The 22,555-nt window shown below is 47.4% G+C and overlaps 1 protein-coding gene across 11 annotated transcripts in view; it reads right to left on the bottom strand.

Annotated features, from left to right (window-relative positions):
* STIM1 (stromal interaction molecule 1) overlaps positions 1-22,555 on the bottom strand; it is a 114,099-nt gene that overhangs the window by 28,099 nt on the left and 63,445 nt on the right. For all 11 annotated transcript variants that reach the window (XR_005826171.1, XM_040582583.1, XM_040582582.1 and 8 more), the window contains 3 exons: positions 10,844-11,021; positions 5,133-5,310; positions 545-712 (listed from right to left, as the gene is read on the bottom strand). Coding sequence is in view for 10 of the 11 variants with exons in the window: in XM_040582583.1 (XP_040438517.1) it covers positions 545-712; positions 5,133-5,310; positions 10,844-11,021 (524 nt within the window). In the remaining variant the exon portion in view is untranslated. The remainder of the gene's footprint in view (positions 1-544; positions 713-5,132; positions 5,311-10,843; positions 11,022-22,555) is intronic.

The following is a 22,555-nucleotide window of genomic DNA, read 5'->3' as shown; positions in this document are numbered from 1 at the left end:
CTTCAGGGGCTCCAGCCCGCTGAAGACACGCTAATGCAGCTGACAGGCATGCCTAGGTCAGTGCCTGCTGTGCCCCGAGAGGCAATTGACTCTCATTTTCAGCCCCTACTTAGGCCTCTCTGAAGATCTATGCTGGACTTCAAAAAAAAAAAAAAAAAAAGCAAATTTAAGGTATTAAAATGGAAATAAAGGTGCAGAGAAACCAACTCCGCAGGTTTCATTCCCCAAACCCTTTCCCGCAGCTGCATGGGGAGGATGTGGGACAAGGATGCTGAAGAGGGAAAAGCCTCAAGTTGCTCCAGGGGAGGTTCAGATTGGGTATTAGGAAAATTTTCTTCACTGAAAGGGTGGTCAAGCCCTGGAACAGGCTGGCCAGGGAGGTGCTGGAGTCACCATTCCTGGAGGCGTTTAAAAAACACGTAGATGCAGTGCTTAGGGACATGGTTTAGCGGTGGGCTTGGCAGTGTTAGATAAATGGTTAGAAATTATGACCTTGAAGGTTTTTTCCAACCTAAATGATTCTATGATTCTATGAAATTCTCACCCCTTCCTTGGCCACTAGCAGCTGCTTCTCCGCATTCTGTTTCTTGATGTTGTAGTACTGGACCTCCACTTCGTGGGTCAGCTGGAGCCACTTCTGCAGAGCCTCGGGCGCAGCCCAGCTGCAGTGGGACTCCAGCTCCTTCTCGGCGTTCTTGAGTGCCATTCGAACCTGGGAGAGAACCAGCCGGCATGGCATTGCAGAAGTGGAAGGGACAGCCTGCCCTCCTGTAGGGTCATCCCAGCCACTGGCTGCCAACCCGGTGCTTTTAAGGCACCAGAAAAAATAAAATTAAAAAAAAAAACAACCCAGAAAACCCCAAACAAAAAAAAACCAAACCCAAAACAAACAAACAAAAACCCAAAAAACCCCACCCCAAACCCTCCACACAATCTTTCTCAGGACAGAAGCAAAAGTCAATAGGAGAGATGGGGCATCCTGGTACTGTGGGCAAGTGAGAGACAGAAGCACGGCAGGGCAGCCATCCCACCGAGAACCAGGACAACCTACAGTGCTTTCCTTAAAGGTGAGCTCCTGCCTCAAAAATTTCCAGCTGTTGCGACGATGTCCTGCCTCAGCTCTCAGGGAGGAGAAGCGGAGCATGCTTTCATCGCTGACCTGCTCTGCCTCTTTGCGTCAGCTCCTCTGCCTTGCAATGGCAATAAACCACAGGTAAACCCTCCAGAGCCGACAGTACGATGTGCAAGTTAGTTAACGGAGAATGAGATCTCAGGCAAGGATATTCAGGGTGCTTATCATAGCCTCTAGAAACCTCTGCAAAGTTTTCTGCCTCCCTGCAGGTCTGCAAAACCCACAGATTCTCCTCCTGAGGCAGAAGCACTGACAGCACGGTGCAGGCAATCGCCTTCTCTTCACTGCAGCTACTGAGCCAAACGGAGCTTGTCAAGAGACAACTTTCACACTGGAGCAAGATGATAAAAATATTTAGACACAAAACATGTGCTGCTTGCCCAGGAAAAAAAAAAACACACGTCTGGAATCAGCAGTTTCTGTAGTTTTCTGGGGGACTCTCCTTCCATCCCAGCTGAGTCTCCTCCACACACCATCGGTCTGGTCTCCTCCACACACTTACTTATGTTGCTGGAGAAGGGAGCGATTATAAAATTAGAAGGAAGTGGGTGACAAGCAAGTTGAAGATACCAAAACCTTACATCAAAGCATTTAGTGCTAGAGACCATCAAGAATTAACACTTCCCTTCCATTACACATGATACAGAGAGACTAAGAAACCTGAAGCCTGATACAAGCCCTGCAAGAAGTTAACGTGTCCCACACCAGAGAAACTGAAGGATGGCAACTACAGCTCGGAGCTCGTCTAAGAAATATGGAGGCAGTGGGAGTGCATCCAGCGACCTGCTTGGGCTCCGCAGCAGCCCCTTCCCCATGCTCAACACACACTTCCCACCTCTGTGCTTACACTCCTTGCCTGGTGCCGGTGCCTCTCCATCTCCCACAGAGCACAGTCACAAGCAGACTGAAGAAAGTCAGTTTTTTAAAAGATTGCTCAAACTTGGATCTTTTCCCTTAACCTGTTATTTAACTCAGTCACGTCTCACCAAGTCTGACATCGGTGTGATTTCTAGTGAGCCAAAAGCACCAGGTTACATGCAAATAATATGAAATCCTGTATTTTATCCTGGAGGACGTTTGCACAGTCCATCAAGAAGCAGTCAGGAGGCATCACACAGAAGAGTTCAACTACTTATATCAGTTACATGTGATTTAGTCTTGTTGAGCATAACATTTGCCTAAATCATTCACAAAGTTACAAATTCAGAATGGCAGATGCCAGGAAAGTCTGGTTTTTCCCCTCTGACACCAGGCACTGCTCCCACCACAGGCAGAACCCTGACCACGATCCACAAGCATCTGTGATTTAGGAATACAGAGGATAAGCGGGCAGGAAATCTTGCCACTAGGTATTTGGGGTAGAGGAGTGCTGAAAACATTTACAGGAACAATATTTTTAGGGAATGGTGGAAAAGGGAAGCGGTGCAGAACAACAGCCAAGGACCAGTGGCTGAGATGAGCCATCATACAGCAGTGTGCCAAACACAAACCCTCTGGGCTCTGCAGGGGAATCAGTACAAATAGGAGTTACTTTATGTGTCTACACTCCTGTGAAGATTTCAAAGATCCCATTTTGATTGCTAAGAGCAACAATTTCTAAAGCAAGGAATGCCCTCTGGGTAAGCGGCCCCGGCTGGGATCACGGTCTGGGGGAGGATGACCTAGCGAGGAGAGAGGATTGGTATGAACAACCCAGTACGCGACAGCCCCATCCCAGAAACACTGCTTCTCCACCTCATACACCTGACTCCAGTAGGAGCTTCTAAACCCTCTGGTATCATTTTAGTGATAAGAGTCAACCAGTGCAAAAGAAGGTCTTGTTTTAGTATTCCCTGGGACCCAAAGATACCTTAAAATCGGATGAGTTTTACGGTCAGTGGGAGTGACTGGTTAATGTTATCTGTGGTCTACAGCTTGCTGGGACGGTGATCATGTTATAATCACACAGTGTGGGTCAGGTGGGTAAAACCAATACTCACCCTGCCAATGCATCCCTCCTGAAGGCCTCTAAGAAACAACAGAGCGGTTAAGTCACCTCTAGCTTTCGGGGTTTCTCAACAAACGTAAAGCTGAGGGGGCAGTGGAACGGAAGAAACCCTGCTTTCTCCAAAAGCCAGGAGCAGGTCAGGTATAAGGGCTTGGGGTTAAAGAGGAAGGCTATACATCCTTATTGAATGGCTCACAACACGGAGTGGGCAAATTTCGGTTTGTGTGAGTACAGAAGTCCCAGTGAGTGTCCTGAAATGGAGCACAGTGACTTTGCAGAGAGGCTGGATGACCAGTCAGGAGGAATGATGCTGGATCACGACAGCAAAGCCAGTAAGAGGCGTCTGTGGCTGTCTGGGCTGTTGGTACTCAAAGCAGGACATAAACTTGCTGTTTGCTGACTATTTGCATACCTAAGCTAAACAGCCCCATGGTTCCCTGATGGCCCAGGACACTTGTTTCTTCCTTCTCAGTGGAAACCCCAGATTCTTAATTCATTTTCTTACCCATCCTCCATGGTGGCGTAAAAAATTTCACACAGTCAGGTTGGGAGGATGGCCTCAGAACATCCAAGGTACTTGTGTGAGCCAGAATTGCATGAGCCAAACAATTTCAGTTTAAACCAATCTATAAATTAAAGTCAGGTAAGAATTGTCCCTCAGGTGAAACTGGAGGAGCAACTGTAATTGTCGTCTTGTAGGTTTGGGCAAAGGGCAGTTTTAAGGTAAAATTCCCAGGTCCTTGCTCTCTGCCCTCTGTTACTGCATGCAGGTGCCATGAGCAACATCCTTGATTTCCATTATAACCTTACAGCTTTTGTTACAGGTCTCAGGGTTTTTAGGTGTAGGATTGGTGGGTGTTTTTTCTGACCTACAACAGATTATTTTACAAATGCTCTGTGTATCCTTCTGGGCAAAAAGCGTTTCACTTTTGCTAGCAGCAGCATTATACACAATGTTCTGTCTAGGCCTACATCACAATACATAAACTGGGGACATGTCTTCCTGCTAGTGTAAACTTTAATGTTTTTGAGAATTGCATATGAACTCTTTTAACTTTGCTGTACAGATCCTAATCTGGTGCTAAATGGCCTCAGAAGGAAATTACCTTCTTACACCTCTCTCATCCACAGGATCAGAGGGCTGGAGCCCCTCTGCTGTGGGGACAGGCTGGGAGAGCTGGGGCTGTGCAGCCTGGGGAGGAGAAGGCTCCGGGGAGACCTTAGAGCAGCTCCCAGTGCCTGGAGGGGCCGACAGGAAAGCTGGGGAGGGGCTTTGGGCAAGGGCAGGGAGCGGTGGGACAGGGGGGAATGGCTTGAAGCTGAGAGAGGGGAGATTTAGGTTGGACGTGAGGAAGAAACCCTTCCCCGTCGCTGGCCCAGGCTGCCCAGAGCAGCTGTGGGTGCCCCATCCCTGGCAGGGCTCAAGGCCAGGCTGGACGGGGCTGGGAGCAGCCTGGGCTGGGGGGAGGGGGCCCTGCCCCTGGCGGGGGGTGGGACTGGCTGGTCTTGAAGGTCCCTTCCAACCCCAACCATTCTGTGAGTCCATGATTCTATGAAAACATGGTAAAGCACAAGAAAACTCATTACAAATCTCTCCTAAACCCATGAAAAGATAAAGTAGAAAAAAAAAGAAGAGCTTATGGTTTGGAGTGGGAATTAGAAGTCATCAGAGGGGTGCAGCTACAGGTCAAGTTCAACACCTCTCCTTCTGCAGGGCGAGCTGGGACAGTGTGTGGTAGCAGCACATCGCTCTTGAGATAGCACCTGCACAGTCCCTGCTACCCGACGCAGAAGCAGCACTGTTACACTGCACGGGGGACACGTAATGTGGAGTAGCAGAAGAAATACTTGGATCTTTTCCTCCACAAAGGGGAGTGGAAAAGTGAAGGTGGAAGAGCATTATAAGCAGGACTTCACTGGATTTCTCAGAAGGATGAAGCAGAATGAGGAACCGCCTACTGTTCTTGCTGACATGTCCTGTATGTCAGTGCATCCCTCTGGCTGAGCCCTTACCTGCTCCAGTTCTTGCTCAGCATATTTCTGCCTGCTCAGTTCATTCTCTGTGCCTTCCCGCAGTTCTCGGAGCCGGTGTGCCTCCTGCTTGGCAATGCTGATCTCATCTTGCAGTTTCTTCTCCAGGTGCACCTTTTCTACCTCCACAGAGCGATGCTCCTCCTGAGCCTTCTGCAGTCTGCAACACACAAAGACCAAAAGCCCAATGCTACATGTGTCAGCCATCCGTACACAGCTAAAGGAGCCTACATATTAAAGTGCAAGGGCTGGCCAGCCACAATCTAGACTAAACCCGCTCTTATTTACTCTGTGTTGATGTCAACAGAGATCTGTATTTGAACAGTCAAGGAGAAAGTTCACCGTGCCTGGGAAGAAATTAAATTGTCAGCTACGCAGTCTCAGCTTCATTTAGTTTATCAAATACACAGTACCTGTCTTCATAACTTTCCAAAGCACATCAAGATTTCCTTTAATAAGCTTCAAATTAAGTTGAATTTTCACATGTGTTTTTACAAAAGTGAGGACCTTTTTCTTTAATAAAAAAAAGGAAGGGAAGATCTGCCTGAGCAGGTATGACCACCCAGACGGAATGTCCTTGCAAAAGCCTTCAAATTTAGACATGTCTTAATCTTGCCTGGAAGTTATTATTTTTCCCCATGACAGAATTAAATTAGTAGGAATTACACATGGCAACAAAAAATAGTAACAGATTACTTGTACCCATTCAGGGAGGTCTAACTGTTCAGCCTGGAAAGCCTCATCCCTCTGAAGGAGACACCACTGCAGCCGCAGCAGGATGTTTTAGGGTTTCTACAGTGTCTGCATTTCAGGGGAGCTGCACTAGTGTAAACCCTCACCCAAGTTCAGTAAAATCAAATTGGCATCAAGAATGAACCTGGCCCACATGGGACTGTGCTGTAGGGTGGTGAAGTCTCTGGTTGCTGCCACCGAAACAATCCCTAATGCCAGCAGTGCCTCTTTTAAATACAGTCCCAAATCCATGTGCTACTAGAGACACAGAGATTGCCAAGTAGAAGGGGGGGGCAGGGGCGGAAATTTGACAAATATTTTGTTGAAATGAAACGAAGAGGTTCACTTCAAAATGAAGGTTCTGAAAAATCATGTTAAACAAGTACGACAAATGAAAGAAATAGGAGTATTAAAGGGCTTCTGGCAAGAACCAGCCTAATGAATCAAATAATAAATACCTTTATTTTGTTTGGGTGTTTTTTTTTTTTGAAAATGGTGGCCACAATTAAACCCTGGACCAAATTTCTGAGGAATGTGGTACATCCATCTTTGGGTAACTTCAAATCAAGATGTGATGCATTTCCAGAACATGTACTAGACTGAACGCAGTAAAGGATTGTAGCTTACTTTGTCAAACCAGGTGCCTCAATCTAACAGTCCCACCTTTTAAACACGAACTTCTCTTTCAAAAGTCTCAGTTGTCACACTTGGAGATAAATCAGTAACAGTTGGACAAAACCATACTGTCGGAGCAGCAGAGGTGATGCTATTTTTAACCCAGACCAAACTGAGGAGACTCATGTTTTCTGCCACGAGAAGCAAAGCTCTGCTGCCCATCCAAACCAGCCCCTTCTCCTGCATGCACCTCCTGCCCTCCCGAGGCAGCTTCTCCATGGATTGGTGGGACCTTAAATAAGGTGCTAACCTACAATGAAGCTACCAGCAATGTTCACGAGGTTAGCAAAACCAGTAGCGGCTTACACCAGAGATTTTCAGTGGCCAAGTTAAAACTATCCATAAAACGAAAAGGGAAAAAACCCCACCCTAAACCCACAAACAGAATAATCTCAACCAGAAATCAAGTATTTCAAGGTCATAAAATCTCCCGCTCAAGATCATCATCAACATCCAATCTGGAGAGCAAACCAACACAGCAACATGTGGGAGAGAGACGAGAGGGGCAGCGAGGTCTGGCTCCAGGTGTGCTGTGAGTGAGAAGTGACACATCTCAGGAGGGCACCCCTGGGCTCCCCGAGCGGCCCCCACTCATCCTGGACCAGCTGAGCACCAAGAGAAAGGGAAAAACTGATCCTCCGTCGCTACAAACGCTGCTCCCTGCAGCACACGCAGAGGTGTCCCGCCTTCAGCCTTGTATCGAAGGACAGCACTTGGTCATGCTTTTGGCGACGGGGGACGGAGCACAGCCCGTGTGTGCCTGTGGCAAGGACCGGACCCATCGCTAACTTTCAGGTCAAGAGCGAAGCCGTTCACTGTCCCAGCCTGGGACTTCTCCTCCTCAGGCTCCTCCTTGGCATGCAGATGGTCATTTAAAATGGAATGGATGGGCTGGGCTCTCATCAGCCGTGATACTGGCTCTCCTCTTGGAAAAAGCTCATTTTTAATTTACAGTTCTGTTCAGAAACTCAAATGTTTTTCTTCCCAATTTAAAGAGACTCTTGCCAAGACATTCCAAGTTTTTAGATAAACCCACGCTCTCTGCCCTGTGCATCAGTGCTAAAGCTCTTCCATACTAGGGCTATAAGAATCCCAAACCACCAAAATATCTCTGTTTAAAGGAGAAATTCCCCCATACTATGACGCAGAAGAGGGAAGGAATTTTATCCTTAAGATAATTCTCAAAGGCACTCTAACATTGTATTTCCCCTTACTATCATTTTATTTCCTGACAGCAGAGCCCATTTTCTTATGTTGGTTATGGACAAAACCACATTATGCCTGTGCATTCCTTTTCAAACCCAGCCAACCGACCAAGTGCCTTCAGAGCTACACTTGTAGTGAGGGCAAGAAATCAAGGTCTGTCTGGGGGCTTCACAATTCAAGGTAATCCGTAGATCTTCAATACAGACCTTCATATACTCTTCAATCATCAGTAGTGTGTACTAAGACAAGAACTTTTTTATCTTGATGGGTCATGTAATTGACTGGGAAGTGTCAATGCTGAGGGAAGATCTCAAAAGATACTTTGAAAATGAACAGAAAATGACTTTTTATATCAATCCTCCCTTCCCGGCTCTTCAAGAGTGTATTGTTCATCGAATAACAGCACTAGCAGTTGGCAGGCAACTAGAAAGGGATCACATGCCTTCTGGAGGTCTGTTCAGCACTGAGTTTCAATGAGCCAGGAAAGAAGGTTACTTCAAGCTCTAGAAAAGAAGTTTCTGAGCAGAACTTCAGAAGAAATCCTACACAAGTCCATGGGAACTGATGCTGTTGGTTGGTTTTGACATTTATACAGCAGATGAGGACCACAGCTGAATCTTGCTGGGCACAAGGATGAAGAATTGAAAGCGTATTTCCCTCTTCAGAGAAGAATTACATCAGTCCTGTGCCAAGAGGTCCCACAAGGTCCAGGAATTCGCCTCCCACTTCTTGAGCCCCAGCTCAGTGCCCTTTTGGGACGACAAGCCCTCCCAGCTGCACACCCTGCAGAAAAATCACAAGCTGCTATGGCTTAAGACTCAAGTTATGCTCAGTATACGTGGTTTTGCGTTTCTTCCTATCCGGCTTCAGAGCATTAGCTGAACTTCCCAGGCACATTACTTGTTTACGTGGCTCTATCCTCGGCAGCAGATCCCAAGGTCATTCCCCACACAGCACATTCACAGCAGGTGTTGTCTGGACCTCTGGTGTGATGCCCTCTTCAGTGACACCCAGCAGAGACCCCCTGCCCTGGGCAGAGCTCTGCTGTGCCAGGAGATGGATGTTGAGAAGGAATCCCCATGTCCTGGCCATAAAAAAATAAAACTTCTTCTCTGGGGTATTTCCAACCTGTAATGTAAATTTACCCAAAGCTCTGTGAGACCAGCTGCGGGATTAGAGCCAGCTCCGCGGTAGGCAGAGGGGAAATGCACTTTATTCTATCTCTATGCCAAAAAGCAAGCAGGTCATGTATCAGTGCTACTGCCAGAAATATGTGCCCGGTTTGGCACCATCACCTTGGTACTCTCTCAAGTGTTTGCTCCCCACATAGACACCAACGGATATGATCATGCTCGAAGATGAAAGCCTTTCAAGCAACATTAACATGCAGGAAAATTCCCTGAAGGCTGTCATGAGCATGTAGGTGAGAAATCAGGCTGAAGGCTTGTGGGTATGTTGTACGTTTCCGAAGACTCGGTGTTTGCAAGTCTCCATGGCAGGCTGACATTGTTGAGATCCTGGATTTTGCACAGGCTGCTCATTACACCACCTGTGCGCAGCCAGCTTGTGTACCTGGGGCTGTGCTCCGCTTTCAGAGAAGCCACTGGGAAGGTAGCCATCATCTTATAAGGCAGCCAAATTAAGGTTTATCCTCCAAAATTACACTTAAAAGTAATGAAAATTAGTTACAGCCCAAGACTATCACACTATGTTATTTGCTAAACCTGCCCTTAAAAAATACCTTATTGCCAAAAAACCTCACTGGTTTGTAATCAACAGTTTTTAATGCTCTTTTCTTTCCTAGAAGGCTCCTGTGTTTACAGAGACCCTCTTTCACAGCATGTCGTCCGAGAAGTAGTTTTACTGGAACCATTGCAATAACTTCTCTGAGTAGAGCTCACATTCCCAGGGCTACAGTATTTTGCCCAGGTTCCTAGAGTTTAGATAATCATATTTAATACTGCAAAATTATTTATTTTTTTCATTCTTTCCAGGCAACACTCCTGGATGCAGGTATCACAATGCAAGCAGGGAAGCACAGGCTTTTACATACAGCTCAAAGAATTCAAGAGGGGATGTGTAATTCCTCTGATTGCTTCCACTGTTCCAGCATGCTTTTTCCCTGTCAAAAGCAAGGGTGTAACAACCTGATCAGCCTGGATGACACATTCTAAGTGAGCTGGATTACCTTACACTCCTGGAAGAGGCTCTTCTTCCCCTCTAGGTATGGATTTACTATAATTTTGATGGGTGGGGATCTGATATACTTTCGATATGAGTCAGACTGGGAGTAGCAACCACTGTACCTTTCACTGCTCCTATATAATTAAATGTGGTAAAGAAATAGGAAGCACCTATCTAAAATAACAAAACACACTCCAAATGAAGCGGCCACTGTTGAGTGCAGAAGGAGCGCTCCCATCCATTTTTCTCAGGTGGATGTTTCACTTCTTAAAGCAGCAAAGTTCTGAGCGCAGGGAGGAGACCACTCACACGCCAAAAGCAGCAAAGCTAAACAAAGTCTTCCCAGAAATTTGGGAACTATTTTTTTGAACCAGTAATGACCGTTAGAGCAGAACCGAACTAAAGAGACAAAACACAACATAAAAACAGCATGGAAAGGAAACAAAACTCCACGGAAGCATGTCACTAGACCACATGTCAGCATGCACTGGAGCCCTTGGAGCAGGAGAAGCTGGTGATGGATGTTGTCACTTTGCTCAGGTGGCTTCATTGCCACGTTTCAGGACTGTAGTAACACGAGGGAGTTTTTACTGCCTAGGCCTTCACGTGGCAGACTGCAAGTACAAATAATTAGCATGTCACCACCAAAGAGCAGGTCAAGTGACCACACACACATCATTATGTGTAGCCTGGTAACCGAACTCCTTGATGATCCAGGCACCCGCCTGAGCCATTAATTCTGGCTGGCAGGTCTGCTACGGCCGCTGGGGAAGGTGCTGACTGGTACAGCACGACAGCTAAAAAGAAAAATCTTTCCTGAAATCTATATTAATAACAAACTTGCAGGCAAGATCGACAGTTGGAACACTCCAACTGGATGGACACATAAAACCTACCTCTCCTGAAGGTCATGGAGAGACTGTTCAGCTCTGTGGAGTCCCTCCAGGTCTTTCATCATCTTCTTCATGTGCTCCTTTGAATAGCGATTCTGGATGTAGGCAAACCAGCAGCCACCCACTCCGATGACGATGGACACCACCAGCATGAAGTCCTTCAGGTGGTTGTGACGAGTTACTGGAAGAGACCAGAGATACCATTGAATTCAAAAGAACATGACAATTAACTCTGCAGTGCTTTGCCTGCACCAGAGCTGGACATGAAAACTTAAGACAGCATCAGGAGGAACTGCAGCAGGCTTCACAAAGGGGAAAAAGTGAGCTACATTGATATTTAAGGGGAAAAAAAGAAGCTTGACAAGATTTATTCAATTTGAATGGGGAAGGGAAAAAAAAAAAAAAAGATGAAATAGATACAATTTGTATAGATACAATTTGCCTGGCAATACAGGAGAGCCTCCACATAGCAAGCCCCAGAACAGCTGTGCTCTTTTAGGACAATACAGATAACATTGAACTACATAGAATATAATGAGCTAAAAAAAAAATAACTTTGTTGCAAAAATTTAACTGTGATCATAGAGGTGGGGCACATCAAGTATAAAACCGTCAGGTTGCAAAACTTTCCATTAGAATTACAACTCAATGAGGAACCCCCCTTTTTAAACAGTTAGCAAAATGCAGTTCTTTAAAAAAAAAAAAGTGTGGATGCATGGTTTAAGTGCTAAACAAAACCCAAACTGATGACTCAAGCAGAATTCTTTTTATTGTTTACTGTTTAGCAAACCATCAAAAAAGTATGTACTGAGAAAGCTAAAAATGAGAAAGGGAAGCTTAGTCAAGGTAGCTGTGACTAAACGTTCAGTAGCTACTTGTTTTAAACTAAAAGAAGGTAGATTTAGACCAGATACTTGGAAGAAATATTTCATGATGAGGGCGGCGAGGCGCTGGCCCAGGCTGCCCAGAGCAGCTGTGGGTGCCCCATCCCTGGCAGGGCTCAAGGCCAGGCTGGATGGGGCTGGGAGCAGCCTGGGCTGGGGGGAGGGGGCCCTGCCTCTGGCAGGGGGTGGGAACTGGGTGGTCTGGAAGGTCCCTTCCAACCAGAGCGTTCTGTATGATTCTGCACACTGGAAACCCCCAAGCGCAACGTTCCACTTGCACGTCACACAGTGCTGATTTCTTCTTGCTAGCAGTACCACAGGTTTTATCCTAGGCATGCCGACCTCCATGGGGGTCTACAGGCATCAGAGGGATAACAGGCAGCTCCCAGCGGCACGGGGCGTACTCAGCCGCTCCGTACAGCGCTGCACGTGAACACACCGGTGACCCAACACCACTTCGCAACACAGGCTCCTCTAAAACACTCTCAAGTCCCAGAGGCTTTTACATCAGGTTCTTGTAAATGTAGGAGTTCACAAGTGTTATGAGGAGCAGCTGAGGGAGCTGGGGGTGTTTAGCCTGGAGAAGAGGAGGCTCAGGGGGGACCTTATCGCTCTCTACAACTGCCTGAAATGAGACTGTAGGTAAGGGGGGGTCGGTCTCTTCTCCCAACAAGCGACAGGATGAGAGGAAATGACCTCAAGCTGTGCCAGGGAGGTTCAGACTGGGTATTAGTAAAAATGTCTTCACTGAAGGGGTGGTCAACCACTGGCACAGGCTGCCCAGGGAGGAGGTGGAATCACCATCCCTGGAGGTGTTTAAAAAACGCATAGATGCAGTGCTTAGGGACATGATTTAGTGGTGGGGCTGGCAGTGTTAATTAGCAGCTGGACCCGATGATCTTAAAAAGTCTTTTCCAACCTAAATCACTCTATATGATCCTGGGAGGCACATGATCACATGAAGAGGTGCTTATCTGAGAGCAAACGCCGTGCAGCTCCAGCAGCTCCCAGCCACCCCACTTGCCCAGCTCCGTGCAATGCATCCAAACAGACAAGACTGATAGGACAATTTAGCTTGGCAGCTACAAGGGAAGTGAAAGAGTCACTACAGGCACAACCAGAAAACATCTTTGCTTCCCCTGAGGCAAGAGCAAGGTTTTTTTTAAACACAGACATGTATGTATGCAACCTGCCCTCTCCCCTTACTGCCCACCCTGAGAGCACAGAGCGGCAGCTGGGTCATCTCTGGATTCAGAGGCGAGAGCTGCCAGCAAGCTGCAGCCACCAAAGGGCTTTTTCTTAGAGGAACTGCAAACTATGTGCTGTAACGCAATCTCACAGTTAGTCTAAAAGGAGTCAGCAACACTATTTTCCCCAAATCGCAACACCCCTCCCTCTGCCCTGCACCTAGGCTGGAGGACACCTCAACTCAGCATGCATGAGATGGACTGCGCCCAAAGCATCACCCACTTTCACAGGAAAAACACTATTTAGCGACATAAGCCCTTGCTGGTGGATCCCTGGGGCAATACTTGCCTGCCTGTGGGGCGAACAGCTCATGGCAGCCTGGCAAGCACAAGCAGGACTCCCCCAAAAGGAGCTTCTTGCATGTCAGGGTCACAACGAGCACAGCAGGGAGTAGGGCCTGGGCACTGGGAAGTCACAGCGGTGAGGAGAGATTAAAATGGGACAGGAATTGCACCTTGTTGTTTTCCAAAAGGAGCGGATGTGGGAAAGCCAAAGACCAGACATTTTACAGATGACAAAACAAGTTTACTGTGATTAGCCTTTTTTCAGATACAAATTTTTAAATATTTTTAAGACAAAGGTAATGCTATTGCCCACCACAGGCAGGAAAACGTGCGGATGCGTAGGAGAGTAAACTGAAGCACAGAAGCAAGTGATGCTGCACAGGGTCAGCATCTCTCCCACGCCATCCATGAGCACCTGGCAGCAGCTCTCCATCACAGAAACATTTAGGCTGGGAAAGACCTTTAAGAGCCCAACGTGCAGGAGAAGCTACTGCCAACCCTGGGGGCAGCAGCCAGCATGGCTGTGCCCCCTTTCCAGCTCTTTTGTGAGCACCTTGATTCATGGCATGTGTTTTGTGTTTGAAGGTGACAAGACAGAGCCCATGCTGGCTGGGCAGATGCCAGCTCCCACCGCCGAGATTGCAGGACAGAACCAGCCCTGGGTCACCTCATCAAGACCTACAAATCTCTCAAGGGTGGGTGCCACGAGGAGGGGGCCGGGGCTCTTTTCAGCGGTGCCCAGCGACAGGACAAGGGGCAACGGGCACAAAGTGCAAGACGGGAACTTCCATCGGAATGTGAGGAAGAACATCGTTCCCCTGAGGGTGACGGGACACCGGGACAGGCTGCCCAGAGAGGCCGTGGGGTCTCCTGCTCTGGAGACATTCAAACCCGCCTGGACGCGGCTCTGTGCAACCTGCTCTGGGAGAGCTGCTTCAGCAGGGGGGGTGGGCTGGGTGGGCTCCAGGGGTCCCTTCCCACCCCGACCATGCTGTGACTGTCTGGAGGGGTCACTGCGCAGTCAAGTTTCCAGCTGGGAACAGCTCGATTGCCATCTCTGCTTGGGCCCTGTCCTTCCTGTGCTTACGTGAATGGATTAAGTATAAAATACCACCTGGGCTGGGGCTGCAAGTTTCCCAACACTTTCTGTTCAGGGGCTGTCAGGGGGCTTACAAACAATTACGCAAGGCACTGCTATGCCACACTTGCTGGATGAGTTCTGTTGCATCCCTGAGAAAGTGGGTCCTTCATCTTACACAAAATCCTTCAGCAATTTGTCTCCAGTTACAACAATGCATCTACTGCTTTCTCATGAACTAAGAAGCAACAAGATGACCGCTGTTCTCTCACTGCAAGGAGTTTCTCCAAAAGCCTTTCCATCTTATCTGAAGTTTTACAGACCTTAAAAATTTGTTGATTACACCAATCTCTACCAACAAAATTTTGACATAATGATCTTAATTTTAATAAGTACTGCCCTTCACAGCATTATAATGTAGACAAAAGAGTCCCGCAGGGCCTTAAATTCATCTTCGCTACCTTAAAATAGAATTAACAAACATGATTACTCCCCCAAAAAGGAATCCTTTCCTCAAAGTGACACACACATAGTAAATTTAGGGGTTTTACTTCCGTTCCTTTTAAATTTTGCAAGCGTTCAAAGGCTTTTCCAATATATTGTTCTTGTAAAGCTTATGAAAAAGGGAAGTATTACATGCTTTTTGTAATGCTGAGGTCTAAGCATCAGGTTTGCACAACTCAAGAGAGAACTGTTCAACTGGCCTTTTCAACTGGAAATTTGCATTTATCACATCACAGTGATGGTGAAGGCTCTGAACAACCACGTTTGAAGTCTCTGACTGAGTTTACTGACCTATGGTAAAATCCCCAACAGGTGGTAAAGACAAAAAGAACTTTACATATACCTTTATGCAGACACAGTGGTTCCTTCAAATGGAAAGAATTAAGATATGACCACTCTGTTCCCCAACAATACATTATTAGGTTCATTTCTAACTCGGATACACACCAGGCTCTACTCAGCGCTTGTGTTCTCTCAATTTTGTGAGAAATCCGAAGCTACAAAACATGAAGAGTGCGCTGAACAGCATAAAAATCAGGTCTCTTTTCCCCAGGAAACTCAAGAACCAGGTAAATTTACCCAAGGAACAGAGACTTCACCTTCTAAGAGGAGGTGTGAAGACATTTTCAGGCTGTTGAGAAATTATTGGTGTCAGTTCTCTTGTCAAAACCTCTAATAAAAAGTAAAAAAAAATAAACCCATTAATTTACTTCCATCATTTGGAGGGACAAGGACTTTCCCAGCCAAGGCAGGAACAATATTTATTGTACCTCCAAATGTCCTGATGCCCTAGTGAAATCAAGTGCAGGGACACAAAACATTACCTTTAACTCATCCCCAAAACACTCCTCATGAATCTCTATTTCAGTCAAGACCAAGATGCAGAAACTAGAGGTTATTGCTAGCATGTGAAATGTGATAAAGTGAAGATGAAAAAGTGGTAAAGGAGGATGCTGGTGCGTTTTAGTTAGGAGAAAACAATTCCCCTGGCTTTGATACAATTCAGTATTTGGGGGAAGGTGGGCTGGCAATATTTTTTTACATTCTCATGCACCTCCAATGAATTATGTACTTGGGATTTCCCAGCAAAGGCAGAACAATAGTGGTGACTGTAAGAATATCTCCATCAAGCACAGATGATAGCTTAGATAATTCTTTTTCACCTAACTGATACAGTGAATCCTTAGCAGTTTGGATACAAGCCACAGACAGAATATTCTGGTACTATCAAGAAAAATACAAACACACACACATAAATGTCAAAATTTGCCAAAATGAATGATCCCTAGTCAAAGGCTTTAGATGAAGCATCACGTGAAGGGACATACAGTCTCAGTCTAAGGAATATATTGCCTTATGGCCACAGGGGCAGACATGAACCGGAGAAAACATCAGCCTGGAAAATGCAGCAGAGCAAAGCAGAAGATGTGCACTAAGCTAGACTCAGAACATACAGACAGAAGAATAGATGTGTTACAGTGCTACGGGCATCAAACTAGGAAATAGCTTTGTACTGGATCTCAAGTTTTCTGATTTATTTACTGTTAAGCAAAGAACAGCCGACACGTGCCATAACTAGGAGGTGAGGCTTTTAAAGGTCAGTTCCCCCCAGCAGCAGATGACGGATGCATATGCTCCCACTCCTCTGACTGCATCCTAAGGGATATATCACATGGAGCTCATTACCAGTGACACCCACCGCCTGCAGTGATCTTCATCATGTCAAAACACGGGGGTCTGACCCTGGTTATGGCACCAGATTCCATCCCGTGACTCTTTCTGGTCACAACCCATCTTTGGTTTCTCTGCACCCCTCACTCTGCTGCAAGTGAAATCAGTCTGAAAGTGCATCAGTCTAATGGGGCCACTCTCACTAGCAGAAAAATGATTTCTGGAGTGACTCAAGTGGGCTGCTGCCGTCTGTGGCTGGTAGGAGGTTGACTGAGAGCCAGAAACAAGAAATACACATAAGCCAGCTCAAGAAACAGATGTAAAGGAGCTCAGTATCCCAGCTTGACAGAAATATACTGATGCAACATGATGGACGTTCTGCATATAGAAATCTGAGATCTTCTAGAGCAGACAGACTGCCCAAAACACAGGGAAAACCCACAAACATGACACACACAACTTCAGCGAGGTTGGCTTCTTTCTGTAGCTACATTTAGATGGAAGGCAAAAGGCCCAAGAAGTCAGCACGGCACCTGAGGTGGGGTCCCTGCAAAGCTCTCGAGGGGCCCAGGCAGGGACCAGAGCGTGTTCACCCCGAGAGCATCACAGCTGCTGTGTCAGGGTACAAACAGACTTCCCCCCCCCCCGCAATGCTGCATCCAGCTCGGGGGTCCTCAGCATCAGCAGGACACGGACCTGTTGGAGCGGGCCCGTCGGAGGCCACGGAGCTGGTCAGAGGGCTGGAGCCCCTCTGCTGTGGGGACAGGCTGGGAGAGCTGGGGCTGTGCAGCCTGGGGAGGAGAAGGCTCCGGGGAGACCTTAGAGCAGCTCCCAGTGCCTGGAGGGGCCGACAGGAAAGCTGGGGAGGGGCTTTGGGCAAGGGCAGGGAGCGGTGGGACAGGGGGGAATGGCTTGAAGCTGAGAGAGGGGAGATTTAGGTTGGACGTGAGGAAGAAACCCTTCCCCGTGAGGGCGGCGAGGCGCTGGCCCAGGCTGCCCAGAGCAGCTGTGGGTGCCCCATCCCTGGCAGGGCTCAAGGCCAGGCTGGACGGGGCTGGGAGCAGCCTGGGCTGGGGGGAGGGGGCCCTGCTCCTGGCGGGAGGTGGGACTGGCTGGTCTTGAAGGTCCCTTCCAGCCCAAACCCTTCTGTGATTCTGTGATCACAGCTAAAATACATGTTTCGCATCAGCAGAGCTGGGGCCAAGAGGAAAGGGTACCTGGGGGCAGGCTGCTTCGCTTGGGAGGTGGAAGCCTGAAGATGTGTACCATGGGATGGGGGTGGCACGGGGGGGCTGCCCAGAAGCCCTGCACTGGATCTGCATGGAGGAGGGACAGTGATGCTGTTCCCCTGATTGCAGTGGAGGGGCCTTCCCCCGTGGGAGGAAAGAGACGGGACCCATCTCCAAACATTCAGCAGACACCCGAGCACCATTTCCCCGTATCTTCACAAACATTGCCGTGAAATCCATCATCTAACGTGCCACAGAAGAGTTCAATCATTCTTTGAAAACGTTCCCTCGTAAATTCAACACTGAAGAAATAAACAAGATTCCCTGTTTCCCATTCCAGATGGATTATCACAACATCCTCCTTCTCAGGAACAGATTCTGGCAAGTTGCTGCAGATACATAATTTTGAATCCCTTTTATTTCACCTTTTGAGAAGATTGCTAGGCTGACGTGTTCAGGTGGCTTGTTTTCTACCCACCCACAGCTATTAGAGCTTTCTTCTCCTTTACTGTTTCTTCCACCATTGCCATTCCCTACTTTGCCCAGCACGCTGCCAGCACAGCCACCTCCCCAGCCACACAGCCTAATGCCCTAAGCTAAGGCACATTTAGCTGTTGCACAAATACCTGCCAGCCCCACCTCGAGCTGATTCATCTCCTACTCCCGTTGCCAGAGCCAACCGTTCTCTGCTCCACCACACAAAGACTTGACAAACATCCTTCCTCTTCAGCAACTTTCACTCAAAACAAGCGGATAACGAAACTCAGTGGAAAAGACAGCTCAGATGTAAATGTAGCCTTTTTGTTTCCTAGAACTTTTCTTTGTAAGATATAGGTTGACCAGAAGAATTCAAGTCTTCTGCGGAGACCTTAGAGCAGCCTTTCAATATGTAAAGGGGGGGTTATAAGAAAGACGGGGACAGGCTTTAGTAGGACCTGTAACGATAGGACAAGGGGTGATGGTTTTAAAGTAAAAGAGGAGAGATTTACATTAAATATGAGGAAGAAACCCTTCCCCGTGAGGGCGGCGAGGCGCTGGCCCAGGCTGCCCAGAGCAGCTGTGGGTGCCCCATCCCTGGCAGGGCTCAAGGCCAGGCTGGACGGGGCTGGGAGCAGCCTGGGCTGGGGGGAGGGGGCCCTGCCCCTGGCGGGCGGTGGGACTGGCTGGTCTTTAGGGTCCCTTCCAGCCCAGACTGTTCTGTGATACCTGGCTAGGAGCATGCAGGTGTGTGGGCCAGGCTCACATATGTCACTGTAGATGCATCACGCTGCTATGACCTCATTTCTCAGCCTGCACACTAGAAGCACTTGGCCTTTTTGAACTTCATGAGTTTCAGACGGGCCAACCTCCCAAGCCTGTTAAGGTCCCTCTGGATGTCATCCCTTCTCTCCAGCATGTCACCTGCACCACTCAGCTTGGTGTCACTGGCAAATTTGCTGAGGATATCCAGTACTCTAAGACCCAATCTGTGCTCGCTGCGTACCGCTGGTACAGCTCCATCAAACACTTGGTGCAGGAGTCATGTTCAGTTTGATCTACGTGGTGGGCAACACTGCCACGCATGACCACGAATGTCATACAGGGACTACCAAGCTATCAGTCTATCAAAGACATGGGAACTCTGTAAATCACTGTAAATCACTTAGGATTTGTCAGGAAGAAGAAGCAGACAGAACTATTGCTTCTGCATGCAGAAGCTGGTGAGAATAACTGCTGCAGGGCAAGTCACCCTTCCACAGGGTAATGAGTGCCTGTCCAAGGCAGAACACTGGGAAAGACTGCAAGCATTGACAGGAGAGGTGTTCTGGCATAAAATACCTTTCTCCAGAAAAGTTCTTGTTAAGCAAAGGCCACCCACGGAAAAGTGAATGAGGACTGCCCTGCAGCAATTACTCTCACCAGCCCTAGGCTCCCTGCACAGCCTGGGTCAGAAGAACCAGAGGGCGTTCAGTGCTCTGACCTGCTGCTGCAATCACTGTCCTAAGACCTACGTCAAGCAGAAAAAGATGGCATTTTCCACGTATAACGTCTGCCCATTGCCACCGTTGCCTGCGCAAAGGATGGCATCAGTCTCTGCCATCGCGGCTGGCATCGGTTTCTCCCTCTGACCACCCGCCAAGGCTTGTGCTCCTACAGCATGTACCAGCTGCCAGTGGAGTGACCCGCTGGGATGTTGTATCACCAAGGCAACACAATAAGATAATCTTTCTACTGTCAATTTATTTTCTTGCTGCTTTTTAACGTGTTGTACCAGAACTTTCTGCTATTTTAGCTATTTAGCCTCTGTACCCAACACTCTGCGACAGAGGCCAACTGTACAGAGAGCAGAGGTTTTATAGCCGAAGCTCAGATTGTTTGTGTCCAGTTTATTGCAACTTAAATCACACTGCATTTCTCCCTGGCCTGTAGACGGGCTGGCACAGCCTGTTCTCCCTGCTCACGTGTGGCCTCTTCTGCTCTGCTGCTCCCGCGCTGCTTCACCCCTTCGCTCCCGGCACAAGCGACTGCGACCAGGCAAACCTGGGTGCATGTTACAATTGCAAAAGCTGCAGGAAAAAGCAATGTACACCAAGGAACACTGATTTCTATATGTTTTTTCCTTTTCTTTTTGGGGTAAAGAAGGAAGAACAGAATTGATTTTACCAAAGACAGTAGTTGTTACACACCGACTGCAAGCCTATTAATGTCATGTCAGGTGTGTGGCACCGCCTTTGTTGTTTTATGTTTTATGGGAGCAAGGTAAAAAGTTATACCACAGTAAAACTTAACAGTAACCTCAAGTGCCTTAAGCAAAAGTGTCCCACCATGCAAGACACCAATTCAAAGCCTCATCTTTTAAACAAAAAAGTTTACAAAGTTTTACTCTGGGAATAGAACCAGCATGGATGATTAGAAAAGAAGCAGTTTTACAGTAACTTACATAAGCATTGCTAAAATAGAAGAATATATACATACTCAGTAAATTCTATACCTGTTATTTAAATTCAGGTTTAAATATCAGAAAACACACACATAGGAAGTACTATTTTTTTTTAATTTCCCTGTATGAATTAATTGGACCAGTGACACCACCTTCCTTGTTCAGTAGCAGACATTTTCAGACACAAGACAGGGAAGAAGCAGCAGCAGCTCAGGGTACAGCTGTGGGACAGGCAACATTCCCTCTCATGTCAGCCTGGTGGCAGCTGCTGTAAGCATGATGGCATAAAACAAAATATAAAAAAATGCCTCCGTTCTAAAAACACCCAAACGAAGCTAAGACCTTGAGATGGCACCTGTAATTCCTGTAATTTTTCTCTCTGTCAATACCAAGCCCCAGTCCTTTCCTGAGTGTGTAACACTCTCTTTTTGTTTGCTATCGCACCCACAATTGTGGAAAGAAACTTTAACAAATGTGCTGATTTTCACTGGCAATATAGGACCCCGTAAGACCAGCCAGGTTTCTCTGTTGCCCTGCTCCCTGGCTTTTCAGGTTTGGAGCTACTGCTCCTTAAGGAGCACCCAAACCTAAAGCCCCAGCTTATGGACCAGGTGCTTCTGGCACACAGACTGACAAAACTTTACAATAATGCTAACAGACCCTATGCAGCCTATTAATGAGTCAGAGCTGCTTTTTCTGTCTAGGTGCAGGTAATCTAAACACAATCCAGTTAAGTGTAAATATTTAAAGTGGATGGTAAATCTCACAGCGATAAATTAATCTGGTATTTGGTTAAGAAATTTTACCACTTTAAACAAATAATGATTCAACTGATCTCAAAGTACTTGTAAAATACACTTTTAGTATAACAAAGGGAAACACACTGGCTGTATTGGAAGCTATACTGAATGTAATACGGCTTCATTCACCCCGGAGTGAAGGCACCAAGGAATGGACACTTAATGAAAACCAGAACAGGTCAGTTTGTTCAGAAACCTCCAACAAGTGCCACCTCCTGCCTGGGAGATGTCTCCTTTTCCAGGCACCCAGTCCTTGCACGGCTGTTAACCCACGCACAGACATTCAATAAATAAGGGTAATGCTCAACTAATGACAACCATGAATAAGAAAGGCTGGGGGTTCAGCAGAGACCCCATCCCACAGTGCTGCAGGACCATACAGACAGATTGGTACGGTGTGGGAGGCACTGGGGTGCACCGAAACCAGGGTGATGGGCACACCAGGGTGCCCAGCTGGTCCTGTGGGTGCTGAGGCTGGGGGGTGAGCAGCACTGAGCAGCGCTCCCCAGTCTCGGGCAAACTCCCCGCAGCACAGCCCAGGGCAGGTACCGGTCGGGCGGCTTGGCAAACTGCCGTGGCTTGTGCCTAGCTCTGAAATAAAGAGCATCTGGAGGGTTCTGTCTTGGGAAGTGGAGCTACAGAAACCTCTCCTGAAATCCCACAGGCAACTACAAGTCCCACTTTGTCGGCCTTTGGAAAGGTGGCCAGGAGAAGTGATCAGGATGGATAACTCGGTACACAGCATTTTGATTGTCTTATAACCCTGAACAGTACCACAGTGGTGCCTTGAACCATCTGCAGGGAGACATGTCTCAGTCTCCATCACTCAAGAGTTATAAAGATTAAAATTTTAAATTCACTTTATCTATGATTTTGAATTTTACTGCTTGTTTTCTTAAATTCGCCTTTCATGTTTCACCTGAAGTTGTGATATTTTGTGCTGGATAAATTCCTGAACCACAGGAATGGGACACAGACACAGAAGCAGCAATCGCTTCATCTTGCTTAGATTATAATTTTACCATACTCCTTCGCACCAGAATTAATTACAAAGCCGCAATCCTGCAAGTGGACAGACCTGTTTGAAGTAGGAAATG

Source organism: Falco naumanni, chromosome 2 (genome assembly GCF_017639655.2).
Source record: "Falco naumanni isolate bFalNau1 chromosome 2, bFalNau1.pat, whole genome shotgun sequence".
NCBI classification, from domain to species: domain Eukaryota; kingdom Metazoa; phylum Chordata; class Aves; order Falconiformes; family Falconidae; genus Falco; species Falco naumanni.
This window is presented reverse-complemented; position numbering and strand designations above follow the sequence as displayed.